The 24,774-nt window shown below is 36.4% G+C and overlaps 1 protein-coding gene and 1 pseudogene across 1 annotated transcript; both read left to right on the forward strand.

Moving 5' to 3' along the window:
* The first annotated feature begins 2,513 nt into the window (after positions 1 to 2,513).
* LOC128217841 (uncharacterized) lies at positions 2,514 to 6,065 on the forward strand (annotated as a pseudogene).
* A 7,129-nt stretch (positions 6,066 to 13,194) lies between these two features.
* Positions 13,195 to 24,442, forward strand: LOC128216129 (uncharacterized). Its single transcript, XM_052922716.1, has 6 exons — positions 13,195 to 13,335; positions 16,682 to 16,868; positions 17,661 to 17,876; positions 18,968 to 19,183; positions 19,852 to 20,067; positions 24,219 to 24,442. The coding sequence occupies exons 2-6, from the start codon at positions 16,853 to 16,855 to the stop codon at positions 24,440 to 24,442; spliced, it is 888 nt and encodes a 295-aa protein (XP_052778676.1). The 5' UTR covers positions 13,195 to 13,335; positions 16,682 to 16,852.
* The last annotated feature ends 332 nt before the right edge of the window (positions 24,443 to 24,774 follow it).

A 24,774-nucleotide genomic window follows, 5' to 3' on the forward strand; every position in this document is an offset into this window, starting at 1 on the left:
GTAGTTAGCAGGACTAGCAGGCTGGTTTTTACTTTATGTTTTTGACTTTACGGGCGTAAGTTCGAACCCCACTAAAGCAAAATTATTTTTGTTGCTAAAACTGTATTTTTTTCTGCAATTTTGAAATCATAGAGTAAAGTATTGATAAAATAAGTGTTTTCAGATGCACTAGCGGGATAACTAATTGTTTGTCCAAAAACATGAGCGAGTTACTTGAACTCAATCGAAAAAAAATGATATAGACAATTCTATACGATTCGGCCAATGTGTCTATTACTGCACTTCAGACGGCAACACACACATATACTCTACTTGTTACATATATGTATTTTTTCAAGTCAATGGAAGCAAATCTTATAAAACATTGAACAAGTAGTCCCAAGTTGTGAACAAGTAGTCCCACAGAGTGAAATGATCAATTGTTATCATTTTACTTGAGCCAGAAATGTTATTTCTTTCCTCGTAGATCAATTTTACATGAGTTATGAAAAAAGTTCAAATTATGACACAAAAGTGAATAAATAAAACCTATCCTGATAACCTACTTCGTTAAAATTTCCAACGAGGAAGTAAACTGGGATACTAGTTAGTTTGTGTCTGTTCAAATATGCCGATATAAGCTGATGCAGAATGTAAAAATTGTGAGCTATAGGTTTTTATTTTCTTTTCAATTCAATTTATAAAATGTGTAAATGATTATAACACAAGTGACAAGTAGAACCTTCTTCCGAAACATTTGATGTTGGCGGTCGTGAAACATTATAATGCAGTGTTATTTGTCGTGCAAAGCGGCAAATCACCAAAATAGTTCATAAGAAAATTATTAAATGTTGTGTGACCCACACTACTCGGTCATCTCCGGCAAGCTCTATTTGGAACACCGCGGCCATTTTTCATCGAAAAAAACCTCGTATGTATTTTGTATAAGTGAATTGCATTCAATTGCCAATGTGATGTATAATTGCATAAAAGATTAAGATTTCCAAGATAAATGTTATTTCATTGCTGAGTTGAAATTACTACGCAATCTTTTTGCATTGTAATTAAATATAAAGATTTCTGTAAACCGTCCATATACATCCGAGCATGTTTGCGATTGAAAATTGCGGAACGCGGAAACCTCGGGATCAATCGGAACGCCAATATCCAACATAATTAAAGCTTACCGGAGATCGCCGATTTGTTACGAATGGCTCGGAATAGGCAATCGTGACTAATGAACAGTCTATGTCAAGCTTTGGATATACCTATTTTGTTCACGCTGCGAGTGTAGGAATGTCTGCCAACTGACAGTATTTAACTTCCTCTTAAGTTAATACTGGAATACATCTCTACAAGTTTAAAAATATGCTAAGATCTGAAAATGGAGTAAGTTGGTACACATGAAGTTACTTGGTATACTCAAGGTTATTTTGTGTGCACGAGGTTAAATGGTGTGCACAATATAACTTAATGTACATGAGGTACTAGGCGGACTCGAGGTTACTAGGTGATGATGAGTTTACTGGGTGTACATGAGGTAACTTGGTGTGTGTGAGGCTACTTGGTGTACATGAGGTTACTTGGTACATATTATGTAACTTGGTGTACATGTTACTTGGTGTACAAGAACTTTGTTGGTAAGCATGAGACGGATTAGTACGCTTATGTCGATAAGGAGTAGAACACAAGTGGAACTTTCTTCCCAAATATATAATGTTATGGGTCGTGAAACGCTACAACAAAGTGTTATTTGTCGTGCAACTCGGCTCTTTCACAATATAATTCATAAAAAATAGTGTTGTGTGACCTCAACTACATGGCCATTTCCGGCCAGCTCGGTGTCATTCGGATCATCCGGCCATTTTCTAACCAAAACAACCTCGGATGTATTATTATGGTCGGTTTACGATGTTGGATTTTTTTCTAAACAACATATAACTATGCTGCAATATCTTGTAGTAAGTTCAATTGAGCAGAAAACCTTAATGAATACCTTTGTAATCCAAATTAATGTCATAAGCTGACCCCCCCCCCCTAAAATCGTCCAAGTTTACTTTATATTTCATTATCAGAGAAAAAAGTAATGAAATACGCACAAAATACACCATTTCGGGCTAAAAATTGGTAAACAAATGTTCGCAGAGTACCCCCAAACACCCCTGCACACTTTAAACCAAATATATCAAAAGGTTATGCCTCTTAGTTACGCACCCTGAGACATCGAATCCTTGATCCGCCCCTGAATGTCATAATACACTTCACGGGCAATCAATTTAAACTTACAAAATACGTATTAAAACACTACACTTGATTATTTTATTAAAAACTTCACGAACCTCTTTTAATGATGTACCGGCATACACCCGAGGTTGATTTTGACGGAAAAATGCCGAGGAATTACGAATGGCTCGGGATGGACAATCGTGACATTTCGGCAGTCTTCGGCAAGCTCGGTATATACTTATTTCGTTATGCATTCCGAGTGTAGAAACGCCTACTTAACAGTCGATAACAAATGTGGTTTTACTGAATATATCTACATTATTTACAGTATGAAATTATTGCAATTTATAATCATCATATTAAACTGAGTTGTGTTTGTCGAAGAAATGTATGATAGTGATAGTGTGAATGTATGTTTTGTATGTTGCTTAATATGTATAGTACATGTGTTTTTGTAATACTTTTTGTGTGAAGGCCATGCTGGAAATAAGTAGTATGTCTGTAATGATTGTACACTTAGTATGTAACCTTCGTTAAATAAAGTTGTTATTATTATTATACTATTGATATTGATACGGGACTAAATCTTGGCATGTAAAATGTGTTTAGATTTTGAAAAAAAAAATGTTTATTAAGCACGGTTGTTACAACGCTTATTATTTGGATATTGTGTTATATTTCAATGTGATATTGATCGGAATCTGTGGTTTCCTCATTCCAGTACAAAACAGTTTACTTCCTTGTTACAAAATAGACAGGTGTGACTGAAAGAACATCTATTTGTTTCAGTTCGTGTGTCTTTTTTAACCTCGAGAGAGAAAATGGAATATAATTTTGGATCATCAATATCTTCCCATACATTGTGTTGGGGTTCGAGAAGCACTAGAACTCAGTTTTATTGTTCGTGGAAATGGGTCAATTCCCTATAAAATATAAAGGAAAAGTACTTCCTACAACTATTCGGCTATCTCCGGTCAGCTCGGGGTAGACAATCGTTACTACTCGGCAGTGTTCGGCAGGCCCCGGGATCGACAATTAACCGAGTGAGGAGAGGCCCACTCAACAGTCGATAACTATTTTAAATGTTGACACAGGAATAAATTACGGCATGTTGAAAAAACATTTCTGGATTTTAAAAAGATTGTAAATTTAGCACGGTTGTAATTACACTTACCATTTTGATATCGTGTTTTATGTCAGTGTGAAATTGATCGAAATATTGGTTTTCTTCGTATCAGCGGAGTACAAACAATTAAATTCCTAGTTACAAAATGAACAGAAACTGACTGTTTGAACAAGTTTGTGTCATTTTTAAACCGCAGAGAGAAAATGGCATCTAATTTTGAATCATCCATTCAGAGGGGATGTGATTCTGTTCACGATTTTTCCTGCTCTCCGTGTGAAGAGAACGGATTTAACACAGAAGCTCACCATTATTGTACACAATGCACTAAATAGTACTGCCAAAACTGTGTTTCAAAACATAACGTATTATATCAGAAGCACGCGGTGCTCGGCCGAAAGGGCGTGAAGAAATGGGAGGCAGCCCCAGGTGTGGTTGACGCCCTGGAGAGATGCGGGATGCACCCCGGGGAGGCGCTAAAGCTGGTTTGTGGTGGCCATGACCAGCTGTGTTGTTCTATATGCGTTGCCATTGACCACAGGTATGTATGAACAAAACATCAATTTTAAAGGCACTCAACATAAGCTGATGCAAAACTATATTATTTCTTTTTATAAATTATAATGTTTAACGACTTCGACTTTAAATGATTAAAAACAATCTTACCATTTATGTACATTTAAAAAAAAGCCTTAATACATACATACAGTGTTTTAAAGTAATAGCTACGTGGCCATGAATTCCCCAGTTAAAAATACGCCAACAAAACATTCATATCGTATTTATTTTAATCTGAAAACAAATCTCTAGCCCTGAATGATGCTTTTGGTCGTATTATATTATATGTTTTCTCCTATACAACATTAAAAAGGAAAACATTGGCGATTTAAGGGGGGGGGGGCGCCGGTCGCACACCCTCCTCTGGAACCGCTATTGGTCACTTGCCTCAAATTTGAATCATTTTCTATAACATTGTCCTACACAAAAAAAGTTATATACAGTTTATGCAGATTTGATTACAACTATTTCACAACTTCTTTGTTTCAGACAATGCTCCAAACTCCAACACATTCCAGATGTAGCAAAAGGTGTTCAGAGAAATATTGAGTTTCAACAAATTCCAAAGAAGATCGCTGATGTTCAAAAGCAATTCGAGAAGACTAAAGAATCACGATTGAAGAATACCTCATCTCTGAAAAAGACGCGGGCAGCCATTTCTGATGAAATCAAAACCATACGTAAGGATATCAACGAAATCCTTGACAAGATTGAGAAAACAACTTTACAGGACTTGGACGGAATGATAGCTGAACTTGAAAAAAACCTAAAGGAAGATATTGAAACTTGTGATAAAATGACTTTCGAACTGCAAAACATGATAGTCGCTTTTCAAACCAAAGAAAAATCAAGCGAGTCAAAATCATATATTGCGTACAGAAAGGGCGAGGATATGATTTCACAAGCAAACGATCATCTTTGTGGCATATCAGCCATTGAGTATTACAATGTAACATTTCAAGCCAATAACCTTATAGAAGAACTGTTATCATCAATAAAGACGTTTTTAGAGATTGAATAACAAACTGTTATGACCAAACAGCAAAAAGATGCCCCTTTCGGTCGAATCCACGTCTTCAGTGTTGCAGAGTACAAGAAGTACAACGTGAAGATGAGTGATGACAAACGTCAATGTATTATCTATGGTGTATATGAAATGCCAAGTGGAGAGTTTGTCATAGCAGACGGGGGTAATTGTAAAGTGAAGCTCCTGGACAAGGAGTACAGGGTGCTCGACCACTGTGATGTCGCGGGGAGTCCATACGACGTGTGCCACATTGACGGAAATGAAGTAGCCGTTTGTGTGAACTTTATTTCATGAATGCTACGAAAGGAAAACTCGTAACTACGAGGAAGTTAAGTTTCAGCCATGTTTGTAATGCCGCAGCTCATCATGGTGGCGAACTTTATATCTCCTCCGGTACCGCCCTTTACGTCTACACGATGTCGGGTCAGATGGTGAAGAAGCTGTACGAGGCATGTCTGGGGGTAGAACGGTCGAGAAATGTGCCATCAGTAACGACGGGAAGACGATCTACATTACAAACTACAATAACCATCAACTGATCACCCTGGACAGCAACGGCAACAAGGTGGCCTTACTCACTGACCCTGACATAAAATATCCTACCGGAGTACATGTGACACCTGCTGGACACGTGTTCGTCTGCTGCTATGACTACGGCACAGTGTTTCAGGTTGACAAAGACGGGTAAAAGAAGTTGGCCACCTTGGCGAGGATAAAAGACGGACTGTACGGACCGCTAGATTTATTTTTCAGCAGCCGCACTTCTTCTTTGATTGTTGGTGGATATAAAGACACACTTCTTGTTATCAAAGTTAATTAAAACTAAAAACTATCAATGTTTGATTTGGTACTATCGAACTTGGATCTTCCTTATTGTTGCCAAGTACATTGCAGTATTTTAATATACACTTATGTTTAGACCGCTGGCTATAAAGAATATGATATGAATACAAAAGCATCATGTACTACTTTTTTTTTACATACTTTTATTTTATCATGTTTTAGACAATTTATAGCCAACAAACTATGTGAAATATTATATATATATATATGTTCCATTTGATGAATGTAGAATGTTAAATACTCGTTTGTATATAGGTTGCCAATTAACAAGCATATAAACATATTATTTTTATTATGCAATTTCCATTTTGTAAACTCATTAAAAAAGAGTCGAATAAACACTATATCAACATCGTTTTGGTGTCAATAAATACGTTTGTATTTATAGCTTTCAGAACACCATCAATATGATTTATTTAATTGAAAAATAATGAAGATTTACTTTTATAAATCACACACAGTCCGGTGAATTGCAATAAAAATAATAAATCTCATAATTCAATGTCGGTGTCGGCACAACATACATATCACGTATAAAATCGAGAGTCTCGGAAAGATTCAGATTTATATCTCACGTATAACATCGAGAGTCTCGATAAGATTGAGACTTACATATCTCACGTTTTACATCGAAAGTCTCCATTAGATTCAGGCTTACATCTCACGTATAACGTCGACAGTGTCGGTTGGATTGAGACTTACATCTAACATACTAGTAAAACATTGACAGATCGGTTTGATTGAGACTAACATCTAACGTGTAACATCGACAATCTTCATAAGTTTGGTACTTACATCTCACGTTTAACGTCGACAATTTCGGTAAGATTGAGACTTACATCTCACGTTTTACACCGGCAGTCTCTGTAAGACTGACACTTACATCTCGGGTTTAACATCAACAGTCTGAATTAGAAAGAGACTTACAACTCACATACTATTACAATATTGACAAACAGGTTTGATTGAGACTTCCATCTAACGTGTTACATCGACAGTCTCCGTAAGATTGCGACTTACATCCCATGTGTTCCATCGATAGTCACTGTTAGATTTAGACTAACACCACATAAACACGTGTTACATGGACAGTCTCGGTTAGTTTGAGACTTATTGCCCACGATTCACATTGAGACTATTACTAACAAAGGCGCTAACCGGGAAACCTAAAACAGAAGCTGACCAATGTTGCTATTGTATATAAAAAATTTTGAACATCCCAAAGGCTTAGTTTTAATATTATGTTTGATACGTCTAATGCTTATATATAATTCTTACTGTACACATAACTTCCCTTGAAATGATGCCTAAACAATATGTGATCATCTGGCCGTGATTTCAGGAATGGAGACCTTATTTCAGGAAGAGACACATGATTTCAGGAAGGGACAGGTGATTTCAGGAAGGGATACTTGATTTTAGGAAGGGACACATTGTTTCAGGAAAGGACACATGATTTTAGGAAGGAAGGCACAGGTGATATCAGTAAGAGACACATTATTTCAGGGGGGGACACCTGATTTCAAGCAGAAACATTTGATTGCAGGAAGGGGCACATGGTTTCAGGAAGAGACACCTGGTTTCAGAAATCAGGAATGGACACATGATTTCAGGAAGAGACAACTGCTTTCAGAAATTGACACATGCTTCCAGTAAGGGACACATTATGACAGGAGGGAAGTCATAGTTTCTAAAAATAACAAATGCTTTTAGGAAGAAACATTTGATTTTAGGAAGGGACACATGGTACATGATTTCAGGAAGGGAAACATTATTTCAGGAGGCGCCACATGATTTCAGGAAGGGACACAGTGACACTTGATTTCAGGAGGGGACACATGGTCTTAGGAAGTGACACTTGATTTCAGGAAGGGACACATGATGACGTACACGTTATTTAGTTATATATTTATATAGGCGCGACGCAGTATTTTCCATTATGCCATTTCAATGTATAATTATTCTTTTTCAAAGAATGTTTCCTGAAAAATTCAAGCTTTACTTTTATTTTATTATTTTAACTTTAGTTTTTATTAAAACTTCACTCTCACAGATTGGCCGTTTTGACATTTTTTATTTATTTATTTTTTGTTCTGGAAAAAACTAATTCATGCGTGAATATCTGAACAACGGTAATATAAGACTACTGCCAAAAGATCAATAAATTATTAACACTTTTCTTGTATACGTCAAAACAATGATGTCTTATGCAGGAAAAGTCATTATTTTTGAAGCGTTAGTAACGTGTTTACCCAAAAGGCATTAATTTTCGAATGTACATGTAATGCGATGGTATTCAACATGAACTTTAGGTCAATATTATGGTTATACATCATTAATCCACTGTATAAGTCCGTTATTTATACCTAGCAATCCGATTAACTAGATCGTTTTAAGACCCAATTAAGACCATGATGGATTTCACCCCCTTCGCGGTATTCATAAAACTTCTTTTGAAAGTCATTTTTTAACTTAAGTCACTTTCCTATTCAAGAATCTCTTAAGTCTTATGAAATCAATTTCCAAAATTCATTATTTCATAGAACTTATTGAATAAAACAACAAACTTTAATGTTAAAACACATGAATAAATTTATTTGAATTAAATTTGAAAATGTTAAGAAATCAACCTAAGGTTTCAAGTTAGGAAATGATTGATTTCAACAGATAACTGGTCATTTTCTGGCTTAAAATAACACACACATTTACTCCCCTTCTCTCGCGACACTGCTTTAGTATTTATAACGTATATGTATATATACATTTACAACTCGCGTATTTATTTAAAACTGATGCACGGTAAACAACTGATAAATTTAAATATCCGATATTAAATTATCAAAAATATGATTGCATTAATCAGTAATCAAACGCGTAGATTTCATTGAATCGTACCACTTCAATATTGAATTCGAATTCAGAATCTTGCAAACTGTGAAAACACTGAGAAGGTGCGTATTTTTGAGAAAACAGTCAATGTAAGTGATTAATTATTTCCTTTCAGAAAAAGCAGTAACACTCAACCTCAACACTTCCGACGTAGCATCTATGACGTAATTTACCACGTGATATAAACGCACTGTTTAAAACGTGTTATGTTACGTGTCAACTTAATATCACTGAAAGTGCACATTAGATTGATAGTGAACGCTTAAAGTAGGCTTAATGATTTTACATAAGTAAGTTAAAATAACCTGTCAGGATAAAGTACTTCCTGATATATGGTAAGCGTTAGTCATCTAGAGGTATGGTAATGTTGATGACAGTGTCTCGAAACGGTGATATTCCCCGGGTATTTCGCGTGTTAATTCATGGGTGAAGTGCAGTGTTATTTTTCACTGGGTTACGTCTTGTCCAAAAACAGTTAGGGAGGCTAAGTATTTTTCTATTATATTTTATTTTTCTAAAGCTCAATGTAAAAACGTTATTAACACTATTGGCGAATGACGTAAAGCAATCTTCAGTATAAAGCTTTTTTAAAACTACGTTTTAACACATACGCACGCACACACACACACACACACACACACACACACACACACACACACACACACACGCACACGCACACGCACACGCACACGCACACACACACACACACACACACACACACACACACACACATGTCCTTGTACTCGCTGACGTGAGAGGACTTAAACTTGACCGCACACCAACACTTCGAGGACTTTTTTTACTTCCGAGGACTTTTGGCATGGTCCTCACAATGTGTTCCATAAATCACTTCAATTCGAGGACTATATGAATTTCATTCATGTTTTAAAATGTCCTCGAAATGTCAGATACCAATCACGCACACACCTTCTATACACAATTTACCGGTTATCACGTGACAAGAAGTGCTTAAAAGTGTATAGATAGACCAATCAGATCGAGACATTAAAAAGTATCTCGACCAATCAGTTTCAGCTAAACCGGTGTTAATATAAATTGTTTCTACGTCCTCATATATGTGATTGTACCAGAATTTGTGTGACATGTCCTCTAATTGTTCTTAATTGTAGAACTGTGTTAAGATTCAATACACACTAACAATATATGTTTGAATAGGACAGGTTTTTTAAAAGGGCATGTGTATTCTGCGGTCGCTGTCCTTTTGAATCCAATTACAAAGAATACGATGCCGTAAACGAAACTGAAACAGTTTTGATCAAGTTCAAGAAAATGTGGCAAATTCTCAGCATAAAGGCAAGTAATTTTAGTGATATTTGTTTAGCCATTTTGTGTTAAAAAAAAGTAGGGTTGGATAGATCATATAAGAAAATAGGTCAGTCTGTCATAGTTTGTGTGGTACGTATCACAGTATTTGGTGAAAAACATGGTATAGTGTGGTATTTTGTTCTTTGCTGTACCCAGCTCTAGTTAGTATAATTCTTTTAAACTCGACTATTGGCAGAATATGGAGAGCTATTAGTCACCCTTGCGTCGGCTTTGCCAGCTTGGTTAAAGTTTTGCATGCAAGGCCTTTTTTTAAAAAACATGAACCCTAAAATTTAACACACTTATCCCAGGTCATCACATTACCAAATTGGACAAGTCCCATAACTCTAGATTGGATTTTGAGTGAATTAATCCCCGCTTTTGCACCTAGAAAGTTTGGTTAAAGTTTTGCATGCAAGGCCTTTTCTAAGAAACCATGTATGCTATTGCCCTGAAACTTCACACACTTATCCAAGGTCATCACATTACCTAGTTGGACAAGTTCCATAACTCTAGATAGGATTTGACTGAAGTATTCCCCCTTTTTGGACTTAAAAGTTTTGCATGCAAGGCTTATTCTAAGAAACCATATATGCTATTGCCATTAAACTTCACACACTTATTCGAGGTCATTTCATTATCTAGTTGGACGAGTCCCATAACTCTTGATTGAATTTTGACTGAACTATTCCCCCTTTTTAGCTCACCTCATTATGCTCAGGTGAGGTATTGTGATCAGTCTCGTACGTTGTATGTTCACTTTTTAAAAAAAAATCTTCTCCAAAACTGCTGGTCCAATTTCAAAATAATTGCACAGAAATGATCCTTTGGTGGACCTTTACCAAAGTTGTTCAAAGAATTTTGATATGTTAAAAAAACATGACCTCCAGGGGTGTGGCCAGTTTTCCTTTTACAGCTATATAGATTCAATTTGAATTCTTTCTAGTTTTCAGCCAGTTCTCGCGAAAGAGTAGAGTGTCGTATTTTTAGACACAGGCAACATCTAATACACTCTAATTGTCTCGCGGGACCGAGTACGATGTAAACTATATTCATATGACATGTTTTACAGAACGCGGCGTGGTCTGTGAATTAGTCCTTGTCTTTGTTCTAAATTAAATGTCTAGTCTAGTCTGTCCAAAAGAAATATCGGAAACAGAATCTATTTCGCATTACGACCAGCGATTCATGGTCAATTGAAACTCCAAATAAAGTTGAGTTCTCTACGTCCACATGAGAGGAATAGAGTATACACTAGATTTTTAATGTCACTCATGGAGACGGTTTCACTTGGAGTTTGACTATGTTGGGATTTTCCGAAAGTAGCCAAAATTTGCTTAATTTCGGATCAATTTATTTGGACTTTTATCTGTAACCATAATAGAGAATAAGAATGCATGATCGCTTTAGTTAAATACAAAATCGACATTGCATAGCCTGCAGAAAACTAAGAATGCATGATCGCTTTAGTTAAAATCAAAATCGACATTGCATAGCCTGCAGAAAACTGAAATAAGGCTTTTTTATAATATAAACATAGTGTTCATAGTATTTAGTACTAATAAGTCTAAGTAAATTAATGAAAAGTGAAACGATGAAATAGTGTGTATGTGTGTAGAAGAAGTTTCAAGGACATGGTTACTTTCATGAAGTTTCAAATTTCAAACAAGCTCTATCACTAATGTCATAAAGAACAGACCAAAAATGAAATGTCTCCAGTTGAACCAATCTGAAAATACTTCACACAGTTTTACACATTATTTGGAACATATTATTCTGAGTAATCATATACAGATGTAGATCCATTTATAATAATGATTTAGATGTCAGCAAGGAATTGTCCTGCCTGAATAAATCATCAGAAGAAGGTGAATCTAATGAGCTAAATTTTCTTTTATAGAAAATTGAGAGCTTGCGAAATTATTTCTGTTTTAGTAACTTGACCTAATTGTCTATTGTTGAAACAGTTCTCTCTTTAACAAGAGAGCCATTTAGAATGAATATATGATAAAAAAAACAATTTTTTGATTCAAAGTATTACATGTATAGAATTCTGGTGTACCGTATATAATCTTACATTATATTTTGGTCTGGTAAAAATTGGTCCGGTCTGGTAAAGCATGCGAGTTTACCAGACCGACTGTCTGGTAAACTCTGAGCTTCATTCGTATAGACTGTTGTTCAAAGAATTTTGATATGTCAAAAAACATGCCCTCCAGGGGCTAGGCCAGTTTTTTCTTATATGGCTATAAAGTAAACTTTGAAATCTTCTTCTCTAAAACTGCTGGTCCAATTTCAAAATAATAAGTTCTGCTTGACCTAGGCCAACCAATTTTTATGCCCCCACCACTTAAAGAGGGGGGCATATAGATTTGCCATTGTCCTTCTGTCCGTACGTACGTCTGCCCCGAAAAGTTTGTGTCTCGGATAACTCTAAAGTGTTCATATTACAGACTTGAAACTTCATAGATATATTATTCAGGGTGTGAACTTGTGAACCTGGATATTTTCATCTGCCCAAAATTAATATTTATTGAGTAATGGGCCTTTATTGTGTGAAAATATGGCATTTTTGACAAAGCGGAAGTGGGGGCATCTGTGTCCTATGGACACATTTCTAGTCTACGTAAAAAAAATATTTATCCTTGTTTGTCTGATTACAATGGTTTCACTATACTTAGATCTTTAATATTGACATTACAATCAAGCAAAGAAACTTTTATGAGTTGTTAGGTATAAATGCCACTATTGTCTACCATGTGTGTTGCACACTTATTCGGGCGCATTTGCCCCGCTTTGCCGAGCTCTTGTTTGATTTAGAAAGTTTGGTTAAAGTTTTTCATGCATGGCCTTTACTCGGAAACTATATATGTTTTACACACTTATCCGATGTCAGCATATTACCAAGTAGGACAAGTCCCATATCTCTTGTACTTTGAATGAACTATTCCCCCTTTGAGTCAAAGTGCCAAAAAGTCGAGCTTGCTGTCTTACGGACAGCTCTTGTTTTGTCATATAATGTATAAAATCATTCAGCACAAATTGTTTGTATGTTTCCAGTCCACTTCATGTGGCATATAGAATTGTCTGCCTGTCCTGTTCGTCTATGAGTCAGGAAATTTGTGTCATGTCTTCAAAAATTATATTGTAACTTTACAACAACCTTGATCTATTATGGACCAAGAATTAATTAAAATGGGCATTTTCCTTTCTATTTAGGTAATGGGGTTTTTGTGAAAGAGTACATTCCAAAGGGATTGCAACTTTTGGAGTACATGGGGAAGTTGAGAAGCTGCAGTCCTAGTGATGGTGAGGAGGATGAGACTTACAAGTATTATTTTCATAACAACGGGAAAAAAATGTAGTGAGTATATTATACATTAATTGTGTAGTTTTAGGAGACATAAAAACGTAGCACAAAATATTTAGTCTTGTGTAATATTTTTAACTGCATTCTGTTTTGTTTTTCCTATCATTCTAAGGCAAAAATAAATTCAGTGTTCCCACTCGTATTTTTTTCTGGAAGTAAATGCACCCCCTAGAGTGAATTTATGGGGGTGCAAGAGCATTTTGGGGGTACAATACTTTAGCAGGGCTTGATTTAAAACACACTCATTGTGTACTGAATTTTAATATCAAGCTCTTTTTAAAAAGAATGAATTATGTTTCTTTATCAAGCATTGGCAATTTGGAAATTTATTTTGTTTTCAATTGCCTTATTTTTAGCTATACTGGCCAAAGGCCAGAGAGCTTATGCCGTCACGCGGTGTCTGTTGTCCGTCCGTGTGTGCGTGCGTCCGTCCGTGCGTGCGTCCGTAAACAATTGTTTGTTTATGCTTTAAAGTATTTAGTTATGATCTAATCTCAATCAAACTTATACAGAAGTTAGATATCCATAAGAGCTCGGTTCCATTTGAGAACCAGCCAGATCTGCCCATGCATGACTGGATTATGGCCCTTGAATTTGTCAAAATTACAACAAAACAGCTTGTTTATGCTCTAAATTCTCCATTTCTTATCTGATCTTCACCAAACTTATGCAGTCGATAAATATGCGTATGAAATCAGTTTCTTCCGAAACCATTTAGATTCGCTTATGAACAACTGGATTATCTCCCTTGAATTTGTCGAAATTGCTATAAAACAGCTTGTTTACGCCGTTTAATTAAGCCTTCATTTCAAATCTGATCTTCACCAAACTTTTACAGAAGTTACATGTAGATATGCATTCGTAGACCATCCAGATTGGCTTAAGAATGACTGGATTATCTCCCTTGAAATTGTTGAAATTGCTATTAAACAGTTTGTTAATGCAAAAAAGTCTACATTTCAAAACAGATCTTCACCAAACTTGTACAGTTGTTAGATATCTATGAACAGGACTAAACGAACCAAGCCAGTAGAGCACAGGCCCTCATGGGCCTCTTGTTATGGAGTTCCAAGACATTTTACCTCCCATACTATAATGTAATACGGTATGCTTGTTTAGCTGTATATACCTATCATTTACAATGCAGGAATTGAAAAAAGTCTGAAATAATACTGGTTCCCATGATACCGAACACATGCCGGTGCCTGAGTTAACCTAAGGGTCGCGAGTTTTACCATACCTAAACGCCCGGTATAATTATGCCCCATCATATAATGGCCGGGGCATATAGTGTTACCCCTATCCGTCATTCCGTCATACCTTGTCCGGAGCATACCTCCTGAACCACAACATTTAATACTTCACAAATTGGTATGTGAATACATCTTGGTGAAGTCGAGTGTCTGAGTACCAAAATTAGGTCACTGTGACCTTGATCTTTGACCCATATCATAGAAAAACTTTGTCCGGGCTATATTTCCTCAACTATATGCCCTAGAGACATTAAACTTGGCACACTGATACATCTTGGACAGCAGTAGTGTCATGTACCAAAATTAGGTCATTGTGACCTTGACTTTGACCCATATGATAGAAAAACTTTGTCCGGGCTATATTTCCTCAACAATATGCCCTAGAGACATTAAAATTGGCACACTGATACATCTTAGGAACACGGTGTGTCATGTACCAAAATTAGACCACCTTGACCTTGACCTTTGACTCATATAATAGAAAAACTGTCCGGGCTATATTTCCTCAACTATATGCTCTAGAGACATTAAACTTGGCACACTAATACATCTTTGGAAGAAGGTGTGTCATGTACCAATATTAGACCACTGTGACCTTGACCTTTGACCCGTATAATAGAAAAACTGTGTTGGGCATATCTCCTGAACTATAACAGCTACTACTCCACAAATTGGTATGTGAATACATCTTGGTGAGGCGGAGTGTTGCATATGAGTCATTGTGACCTTGACCTTGACTTAATAGAAGATCTAATAATGGTGTGTCTAACTTTTGATGGAGTGATGACCCTATTTTAAGTTCAGCATACAGCGGGACATTTGTGTACAATGGTCACATTCTAGTTTTTGTATTATTTCCTGTGTAGATAAAACATGACAGCCATGTTGAGTTCTCCCTGTTTTCTACTATTATCGCTAAATCTTTATTGATATTTGTTTGTTATCTTTGTTTATGCGACGGAGGGCTCTTTTGACACGTTAGACTGGGTTTTATAAACCAATCATGTCGTAAACCAGTCTAAAGGACTACATCATTACGAGTACAACCAATATCAACCTTGAGAAGTAAATTATATAGCGCACGTCATGCTCGGCTATTTCCGACAATGTTCTGATAGAATATGGAATATTCCACTCCAACCAAGTGCTCAAGCATGCCCACAATTACCAATCAGAAACGTGACACGTTTTTAGGAATCTGAAAACCCTGTTAAGGTGACAAGATAATTTAAAAAGTAACTGCTGTGATTTATGGCTGAAACCAGTAGCCTGCTATAGATGGTTTACATTTTTTTATGGGTAAAGATGCATATTACTCTGATAATGCTAAGATTTGGAAAAGCACCATTATCATTCTCAAAAAGGGGGGAACATATTCCTGGCATATTTAGGGGATATTAATATATTAATTTAATATGTTATGACTTTGCATAATGACTTTGCAATAGTGAGGTAATTTGAATAAAATAGCATTGTATACATGAAGGTCTTTACCTATGTACTTTTAACAAATCTATTCAGTCCAGACAATGAAATATGTTTTAAGAACAAATGTTCTTATAATACTCCAAACTTGAGTACTTATCAGCACAACCTCTGTAATATATTGATATGACAATATAACATAGGATTTGTTTGAGGGAAAAAGATCGGCATAAGTACTTACAATCGAACCTGTTTAAGTGGCCACTGAATACTGAGGCATTTGGTGGTCTTAAAGACAGATGGTTACTTAATACATAATGGAAGTAATGCAGAAAGCTCTCAAAAGCTTTTCAAAACTTCTTGTCTGCATTAAGCGGTCACCTGTCATTAATAATCGATGCTGTTTTTAATGGCCACTCATGACAGGTTTGTATTTCTTTTTATATGCCCATTCAACTATTAACAAACATTCTGTCTTGATGTTAACTGTTTGCCTTTAGAAGTTCCCTGTTGTAGGACCCTAGACAAAGATTGGTAAAGCATTCATCACAAAAAATAGCAATTCAATTAACTGGAAGATTGAATATATGTTCAGTGTTGCATAAAGTAAAAAAAACCTTTTTGTTAACATAGATTACATTGGAACTAAACTGTTCTTTCAGTATTGATGCAACTAACACCAAAGGTCTTGGCAGGATGGTTAATGACTCGGCTAAACCAAACTGTAAGGTAAAAAAGATCATGACTGACAAGCCACGGTTGTGGCTGTATTCCATAAAAGACATACACCCAGGAGAGCAGCTTACCTTTGACTATGGTGTAAAAGATGCTCCATGGAGAAAGCGAAAGGTAATGACATTTTATTATCTTGGAAAGAGTTTGCTAGCAATCTAAAATACCTTCCCATATATTGAGTGTTTTTATTGAGGGAGCAAAGACATAGCCGTCCTTATGTCTGTTGAGTGTATGTGTGTGCGTCCATGCGTGCCTCTGTGCGTCAGACCGACCTTGTGGGGGCTGTAACTTCCTTGCTGATTGAAGGATTCTTAAATAACCTGGCACAAATGTACACTGTCATTATCCAATATGTCACATACAATAACCAGGTCTCTACCTACCAGGTCAAGGTCCCAATTGAGGTTAAAGGTCGAATTTGAGACAAAAAGCCTTGGCCAGTCTGTTACTTCCTTGCTGATTGACTGTTTCATTTTGAGGACTTTAAGAAGCACACCAGCTGGTAAGTCCTCGTGATGTTGCCATTTGTGTGTGTTGTTTAGAGGACTTAATGCAACTAGTTTGGATATAGATGCAAAGTAACACTCAGATTGAATGTTTAAACAAATAAAGAAGAACATTGCAAGAATGAGTGAAACGATATTTTGAACAATGCAACTACCACAAACTATGGGTCTAAACTGTTCTTAATCCTTTACTTCATGAATATTTATTTTGATACTCTACCCACTAAGATAAGGCCAGTTATATTTATGACAGTAAGAATAGCCTAAGGTGCAAAATATCAAATACTCAAACATTGTAGACCCTGATCAGACAGCTCCTCCAAAATCTGGATCTATTTTGTTTGCAAAAAAGCATAACAAGACATAGGCATTGAATGGAAGGGTTAAAATAAAATTTCAGACAGTGACTCTGCCCCCAAAGTAGATGTAGGTCATGATGACAGTGATGATGGTGACGATGATTACGACCAAGATGACAGAGAGGATGACTTTGGAGTACGTAAGAAGAAACTAAAGATGGCTTCTACAAGTACGTCAAAACCAACAGTAAAACCCAAACTGGCAGCAGCAAAAACAGAAGGAATGGCAACAAATACCATTACTACAAAGCCAACAGGTAAATATAGTCTAAATTTGTCAACTCAAACACTGGTTGCTTAGGCATCCTTAGTAACTCAAACTCAATTTGAGCAAATGCTCCATTTTTATGCCCCCTACCACTAAAGTGGGGGGCATATTGTTTTTGCCCTGTCTGTTTGTTTGTTTGTGTCCAACTTTAACATTGGCCATAACTTTTGAAATATTACAGGTAGAGAGTTCATATTTGGCATGCATGTGTATTTCATGAAGCCTCACATTTTGCGTGCAAACATGTCAAGGTCAAGGTCATCCTTCAAGGTCAAAGGTCAAATATATAGGTCAAATTACCAAGTTTAACATTGTCTTTAACTTCTAGTCTAGATAGAGACTTCATAATAGGCATGCATATGTATCTCATGAAGCCGCACATTTTCAGTGCAAACATGTCAAGGTCACCGTTCAAGGTCAAAGGTCAAATCAAGGTTAAACGTCATTTTTGTGACAAAACACTGTGGGGGCATTGCTGTTTCACAAACACAGCTTTCTTGTTCCCATTAGTTTCAAAAGTCGTCTGCTACAGAGGCGTGAAAAGGCGTTTCTATGTGGTGAATGGTTTAAACAACAACTGCCAAGATAATTACTTTAAATAGTGCTTACACAAAACAAGACTGTTTCATTTTGAGGACTTTAAGAAGCACACCAGCTGGTAAGTCCTCGTGATGTTGCCATTTGTGTGTGTTGTTTAGAGGACTTAATGCAACTAGTTTGGATATAGATGCAAAGTAACACTCAGATTGAATGTTTAAACAAATAAAGAAGAACATTGCAAGAATGAGTGAAACGATATTTTGAACAATGCAACTACCACAAACTATGGGTCTAAACTGTTGGTTTGGAAGCCACAGTTCTTAATCCTTTACTTCATGAATATTTATTTTGATACTCTACCCACTAAGATAAGGCCAGTTATATTTATGACATTAAGAATAGCCTAAGGTGCAAAATATCAAATACTCAAACATTGTACACCCTGATCAGACAGCTCCTCCAAAATCTGGATCTATTTTGTTTGCAAAAAAGCATAACAAGACATAGGCATTGAATGGAAGGGTTAAAATAAAATTTCAGACAGTGACTCTGCCCCCAAAGTAGATGTAGGTCATGATGACAGTGATGATGGTGACGATGATTACGACCAAGATGACAGAGAGGATGACTTTGGAGTACGTAAGAAGAAACTAAAGATGGCTTCTTCAAGTACGTCAAAACCAACAGTTAAACCAAAACTGGCAGCAGCAAAAACAGAAGGAATGGCAACAAATACCATTACTACAAAGCCAACAGGTAAATATAGTCTAAATTTGTCAACTCAAACACTGGTTGCTTAGGCATCCTTAGTAACTCAAACTCAATTTGAGCAAATGCTCCATTTTCCCCATTAGTTTCAAAAGTCGTCTGCTACAGAGGCGTGAAAAGGCGTTTCTATGTGGTGAATGGTTTAAACAACAACTGCCAAGATAATTACTTTAAATAGTGCTTACACAAAACAAGACTGTTTCATTTTGAGGACTTTACGAAGCACACCAGCTGGTAAGTCTTCGTGATGTTGCCATTTGTGTGTGTTGTTTAGAGGACTTAATGCAACTAGTTTGGATATAGATGCAAAGTAACACTCAGATTGAATGTTTAAACAAATAAAGAAGAACATTGCAAGAATGAGTGAAACGATATTTTGAACAATGCAACTACCACAAACTATGGGTCTAAACTGTTGGTTTGCAAGCCACAGTTCTTAATCCTTTACTTCATGAATATTTATTTTGATACTCTACCCACTAAGATAAGGCCAGTTATATTTATGACAGTAAGAATAGCCTTGGGTGCAAAATATCAAATACTCAAACATTGTAGACCCTGATCAGACAGCTCCTCCAAAATCTGGATCTATTTTGTTTGCAAAAAAGCATAACAAGACATAGGCATTGAATGGAAGGGTTAAAATAAAATTTCAGACAGTGACTCTGCCCCCAAAGTAGATGTAGGTCATGATGACAGTGATGATGGTGACGATGATTACGACCAAGATGACAGAGAGGATGACTTTGGAGTACGTAAGAAGAAACTAAAGATGGCTTCTACAAGTACGTCGAAACCAACAGTAAAACCCAAACTGGCAGCAGCAAAAACAGAAGGAATGGCAACAAATACCATTACTACAAAGCCAACAGGTAAATATAGTCTAAATTTGTCAACTCAAACACTGGTTGCTTAGGCATCCTAAGTAACTCAAACTCAATTTGAGTAAATGCTCCATTTTTCCCATTAGTTTCAAAAGTCGTCTGCTACAGAGGCGTGAAAAGGCGTTTCTATGTGTTAAATGGTTTAAACAACAACTGCCAAGATAATTACTTAAAATAGTGCATACACAAAACAAGACCGTTTCATTTTGAGGACTTTAAGAAGCACACCAGCGGGTAAGTCCTCGTGATGTTGCCATTTGTGTGTGTTGTTTAGAGGACTTAATGCAATTAGTTTGGATAAAGATGCAAAGTAACACTCAGATTGAATGTTTAAACAAAAAAGAAGAACATTGCAAGAATGAGTGAAACGATATTTTGAACAATGCAACTACCACAAACTATGGGTCTAAACTGTTGGTTTGGAAGCCACAGTTCTTAATCCTTTACTTCATGAATATTTATTTTGATACTCTACCCACTAAGATAAGGCCAGTTATATTTATGACAGTAAGAATAGCCTTGGGTGCAAAGTATCAAATACTCAAACATTGTAGACCCTGATCAGACAGCTCCTCCAAAATCTGGATCTATTCTGTTTGCAAAAAACATAAAAAGACATATGCATGAATGGAAGGGTTAACATAAATGGTGTTGTTGCCATTTGTGTCTGTTGTTTAGAGTACTTAATGCAAATAGTTTGGATATAGATGCAAAGTAACACTCGGATTGGATGTTAAAACAAATAAAGAAGAACATTGCAAGAATGAGTGAAATGGTTCCATGATGTTTTTATGCGTTGCCATATAATGGCCTGGGAATGTAATGTTACCCCTATCCGTACTTCTGTCTTTCCATCGTTGTACCTTGTCCAGAGCATATCTCCTGAACCACAACCACATCATTTATGCTTCACAAATTGGTGTGTGAATACATCTTGGTGAGGCAGAGTGTCGCATTCCAAAATTAGATCACTGTGACCTTGGCCTTGACCTGTGACACATTCTAGTTCTAAATGCATTTTCTACTGCAACAGTTCTGACCCAGATATGTATATTGTCAGAAAATTCCAGACAGATAACATAATAAGCAAAAACAAATGTGTAATTGTTATCACAAACGTCGCATCTTCTGGCATATATGCCAGGGTGAGGAATCACGTGACTTCAACGGGGTTCTCACATGGTTCATAACGGGACAAACGCCGTGTAAACAAACGGGTAAGTGACGTTTATTTCTAAATAACTTTTTTTACAGAAAAGTTATGAAAATATTTCTTAGCCTATAAAAGACTACTCTATTTTGTGTTTCTACACTTGTAAAATATGTTAGATTCTCTTGTATATTAACGATGCAATTCTTGGCCAAATTTTCGACTCTACAGGATTTTGTAGATCGATGCGACGCTGTTCGCGCCGTGAAATAGTATTTTTATTGAAATTATCATCAATTTAAACATTTGCGCAGAACGCAATGCATTTGACACATTTAATTATTTATACTTCAACTTGTTCAAAACAAGGTTCTCAAAGAATTGACGTTTAATAAAAGCACGAACTGATTTACAAAATTGCTGTGGTAAACGTGAAAATTATGTGCATGAAATTCCATAAAAAATCATGTAATAACTGATCAAATATCATAGAGTTACCGTTTATTAAATGAAACGTGCTTATGCGTATGCCCAACATGACAATCATGTAATAACTGATCAAATATCATAGAGTTACCGTTTATTAAATGAAACGTGCTTATGCGTATGCCCAACATGACAATTCCAGTTAAACGTACTGGTCTTAGCTTACACAATATGATGCTTAAATCGTAACTCTTATCAAACGAATTAACGTGTATTTCATATTGTAATAGTTAGCTATAACCGAATGTAAGAAATAGATACAGTAAGAGATTGGGCCGAATCGAGAACATCTACTCTCACTCACACTTTAACCACATTCCCGAAAGGGACACTCAAGTGACCACTTGAGTGAAATAAGGGGAGTGACAATTAAGTTATCTGTTCGTATTCACACTCCACGCTAACACTCAACTTCATCATGTGATAAATACAGTACAAATACATACATGTTTTCATGGTCATATCTGATTATCTGTTTGACTATGGTGGTGTTTACACTATACAATGTAAACATATGTTTAATTGAGATTTGAGCACATTATTGTTAGATATGGCCACAAACAAACGACAATAATTATTATTCTGAAACTGAAATGAACATTCTAAAGCAACTGGTTAATAAAAACGTAACATTTTGTATTGTAAATAACTGTTGCAAAATGCGTTAAAATGCAGGTTTTTGTAGTCTTTTTAAATATGTAGCCGTTTTCAATTGTATCAAGTGATTCAAATACGTGTTTGTATATAAACTTGCTTTTGCAGTGCGAAAAAAGCAGAATTAGCGTTTAAAAATAAAAGTTGAAAACACGTAATAAAAAAGCACATGGATATAATTAGTCCTCGTCCAATTTTTCTTCTTTTCATGTTCATTTATCACTCACACTTTTTTAATTCGTATTCACAACCAATCCTCGAGGGCGGTTCAAGTGGCCTAGCCGAGCACTCACAAATGTCCCACTCACGCAAAACACTTGAGTCTCACTCACATCCAGCAGCCTCCCAAAAGGGAGAATTACTGATATTCCCTAAGGAATGTGAATTTATGAATATAACATTTAATTTATCATTATTTTGTTTAGGGTTTTGAGAAATGCAACAAATTTAGGCCGCTAGGCATATGAAGCAGCTAGGCCGCCAGGTCGCTAACTATACGCCGATAGGCCGCTAGACTTTATGTACACGGTTTTACGCAATGTTTATTTTCATTTCAGAGCGTGGTCAGATAAATGATATGTTTTTTCCAGCCTTTATTCAGTTGGATCATCATCATCATCATCATCATCATCATCATCATCATCATCATCATCATCATCATCATCATCATCATCATCATCATCATCATCATCATCATCACCAACAACAACAACACCAACAACAACACCAACAGCAACACCAACACCACCAAAAACAGAATTATTGTTATGCTTATTATTATTTTTATTATTATTATAATAATTATTATTATTATTATTATCATCATCAGCATCATCGTCATCTTCATCCAATTTCCCCTACATGTCATAAGTTGTTTTTCACGCAGAGGTGCAATTTCCCCATAAGAGGTAGATACGTTCGCTAATTTTATCAATGTGCTATTTTTAATTCAGTGTTTTCAACATTCATATTTTTTGTCAAACGTCAAAGACCGCTTTATCCTGAATAAAAAAGCAAGATTATATACCATTACATATTTAAATCATATGATACAATGGAAAACGGCTACATATTTAAAACAGCATCAACAAAAAAACATGCATTTCAACGCATTTTGCAACAGTTATTTACCATCAAAACGTTTATATTTATTAACCAAATGTTTTAAAATGTTAAGTTTCAGAACAACAACTATTGTCATTTGTTTGTCGCCATATCTACCAATAAGGTGATCAAATCGCAAATAAACATATGTTTACTGTAAACATCACCATAGTCAAACAGATAATCCGCTATGATCATGAAAACATACATGTATTTGTACTGTATTGGTCACTTGATGAAGTGGAGTGTTCGCGAGGCGTGTGAATACGAAGAGATCATTTGAGTGTCACTCCCCTTATTTCACTCAAGTGATCACTTGAGTGTCCCTTACGGGAATGTGGTTGGAGTGTGAGTGAGAGTGGATGTTCTGAATTCGGCCCTTAGTACGTAAATTAACAATGTCAAGTTTGTTTGATAACTTATTGACATCTAAAATAGTAAAGCATAGTAAAGTGTGTGTGTGCGTGTGCGCGCGTGTGTGTCGTGCGTGTGTGGGTGGGCGTGCGCGCGCGCGCGCGCGTGTGTGTGTGTGTGTGTGTGTCGAGCGTACGTGTGTCGTGCGTGCGTGTCGTGTGTGCGTGCGGGTGTGTGGGTCGTGCGTGTGTGTCGTGCGTGCGTGTCGTGTTGTGCGTCCGAGCATGTCGTGCGTCGTTAACGAACCTTAAGTTTTCCTAAGTTGGTTCATATTTCAAGAAGTTTATAGATCTCGGAAACAATTTTTAGATATTTTTTATTGATTTTGCAGATCACCATGTCTGTTCATCTTGTGGCAAAACGTTCAAACGGAAGGCAACGCTCGTCGAACATGAGAAATTTGTGTATCAGGGGAAAAAAGGCTCTTTTCAAGTTGTGGACAGTGGTTTCGGAAACCGAGTTACTTCAAAAGACATCAGTGTAGTGTTCATGGGCGGGAGAAGATTTATTCGTGTGAAAATTGTGGAAAGACTTTCGCCATTAAAGCAGATTTGAATAGGCACCTCCGCCTGGAAAGTAGAACGCGGTCAAACAAATGCAACCATTGCGACCAATGTTTGAAAGCAAACAGAGGCTCAAGGATCACGAGGGTATTCACACTGGGGCACCCGCAGCTCACCAATGCCCAACCTGTTCAAAGTTTTTCAGGTTTAAGTCGGATGTAGCACGTCACCGTAAAGTGCATGTGGTAGACGACTGAGGACACACCGGTTGACGTGCACCATTTTGCACTTGTGTGACTGTTTAAGATAGCGATAAGTGTCGTCGGAATGGCAAAGGAAGTTCAATGGATACGATATATTGTGGTTTAAGAAATTGGCAATTGG

This window comes from Mya arenaria, chromosome 14 (genome assembly GCF_026914265.1).
Source record: "Mya arenaria isolate MELC-2E11 chromosome 14, ASM2691426v1".
Taxonomy (NCBI): domain Eukaryota; kingdom Metazoa; phylum Mollusca; class Bivalvia; order Myida; family Myidae; genus Mya; species Mya arenaria.

What these genes read in the sequence shown, in the direction of transcription:
- LOC128216129 (XM_052922716.1), top strand. An exon ending in CATTACTACAAAGCCAACAG is followed by an intron (nt 17,877 to 18,967) that starts GTAAATATAGTC and finishes ATAAAATTTCAG; the next exon opens with ACAGTGACTCTGCCCCCAAA. An exon ending in CATTACTACAAAGCCAACAG is followed by an intron (nt 19,184 to 19,851) that starts GTAAATATAGTC and finishes ATAAAATTTCAG; the next exon opens with ACAGTGACTCTGCCCCCAAA.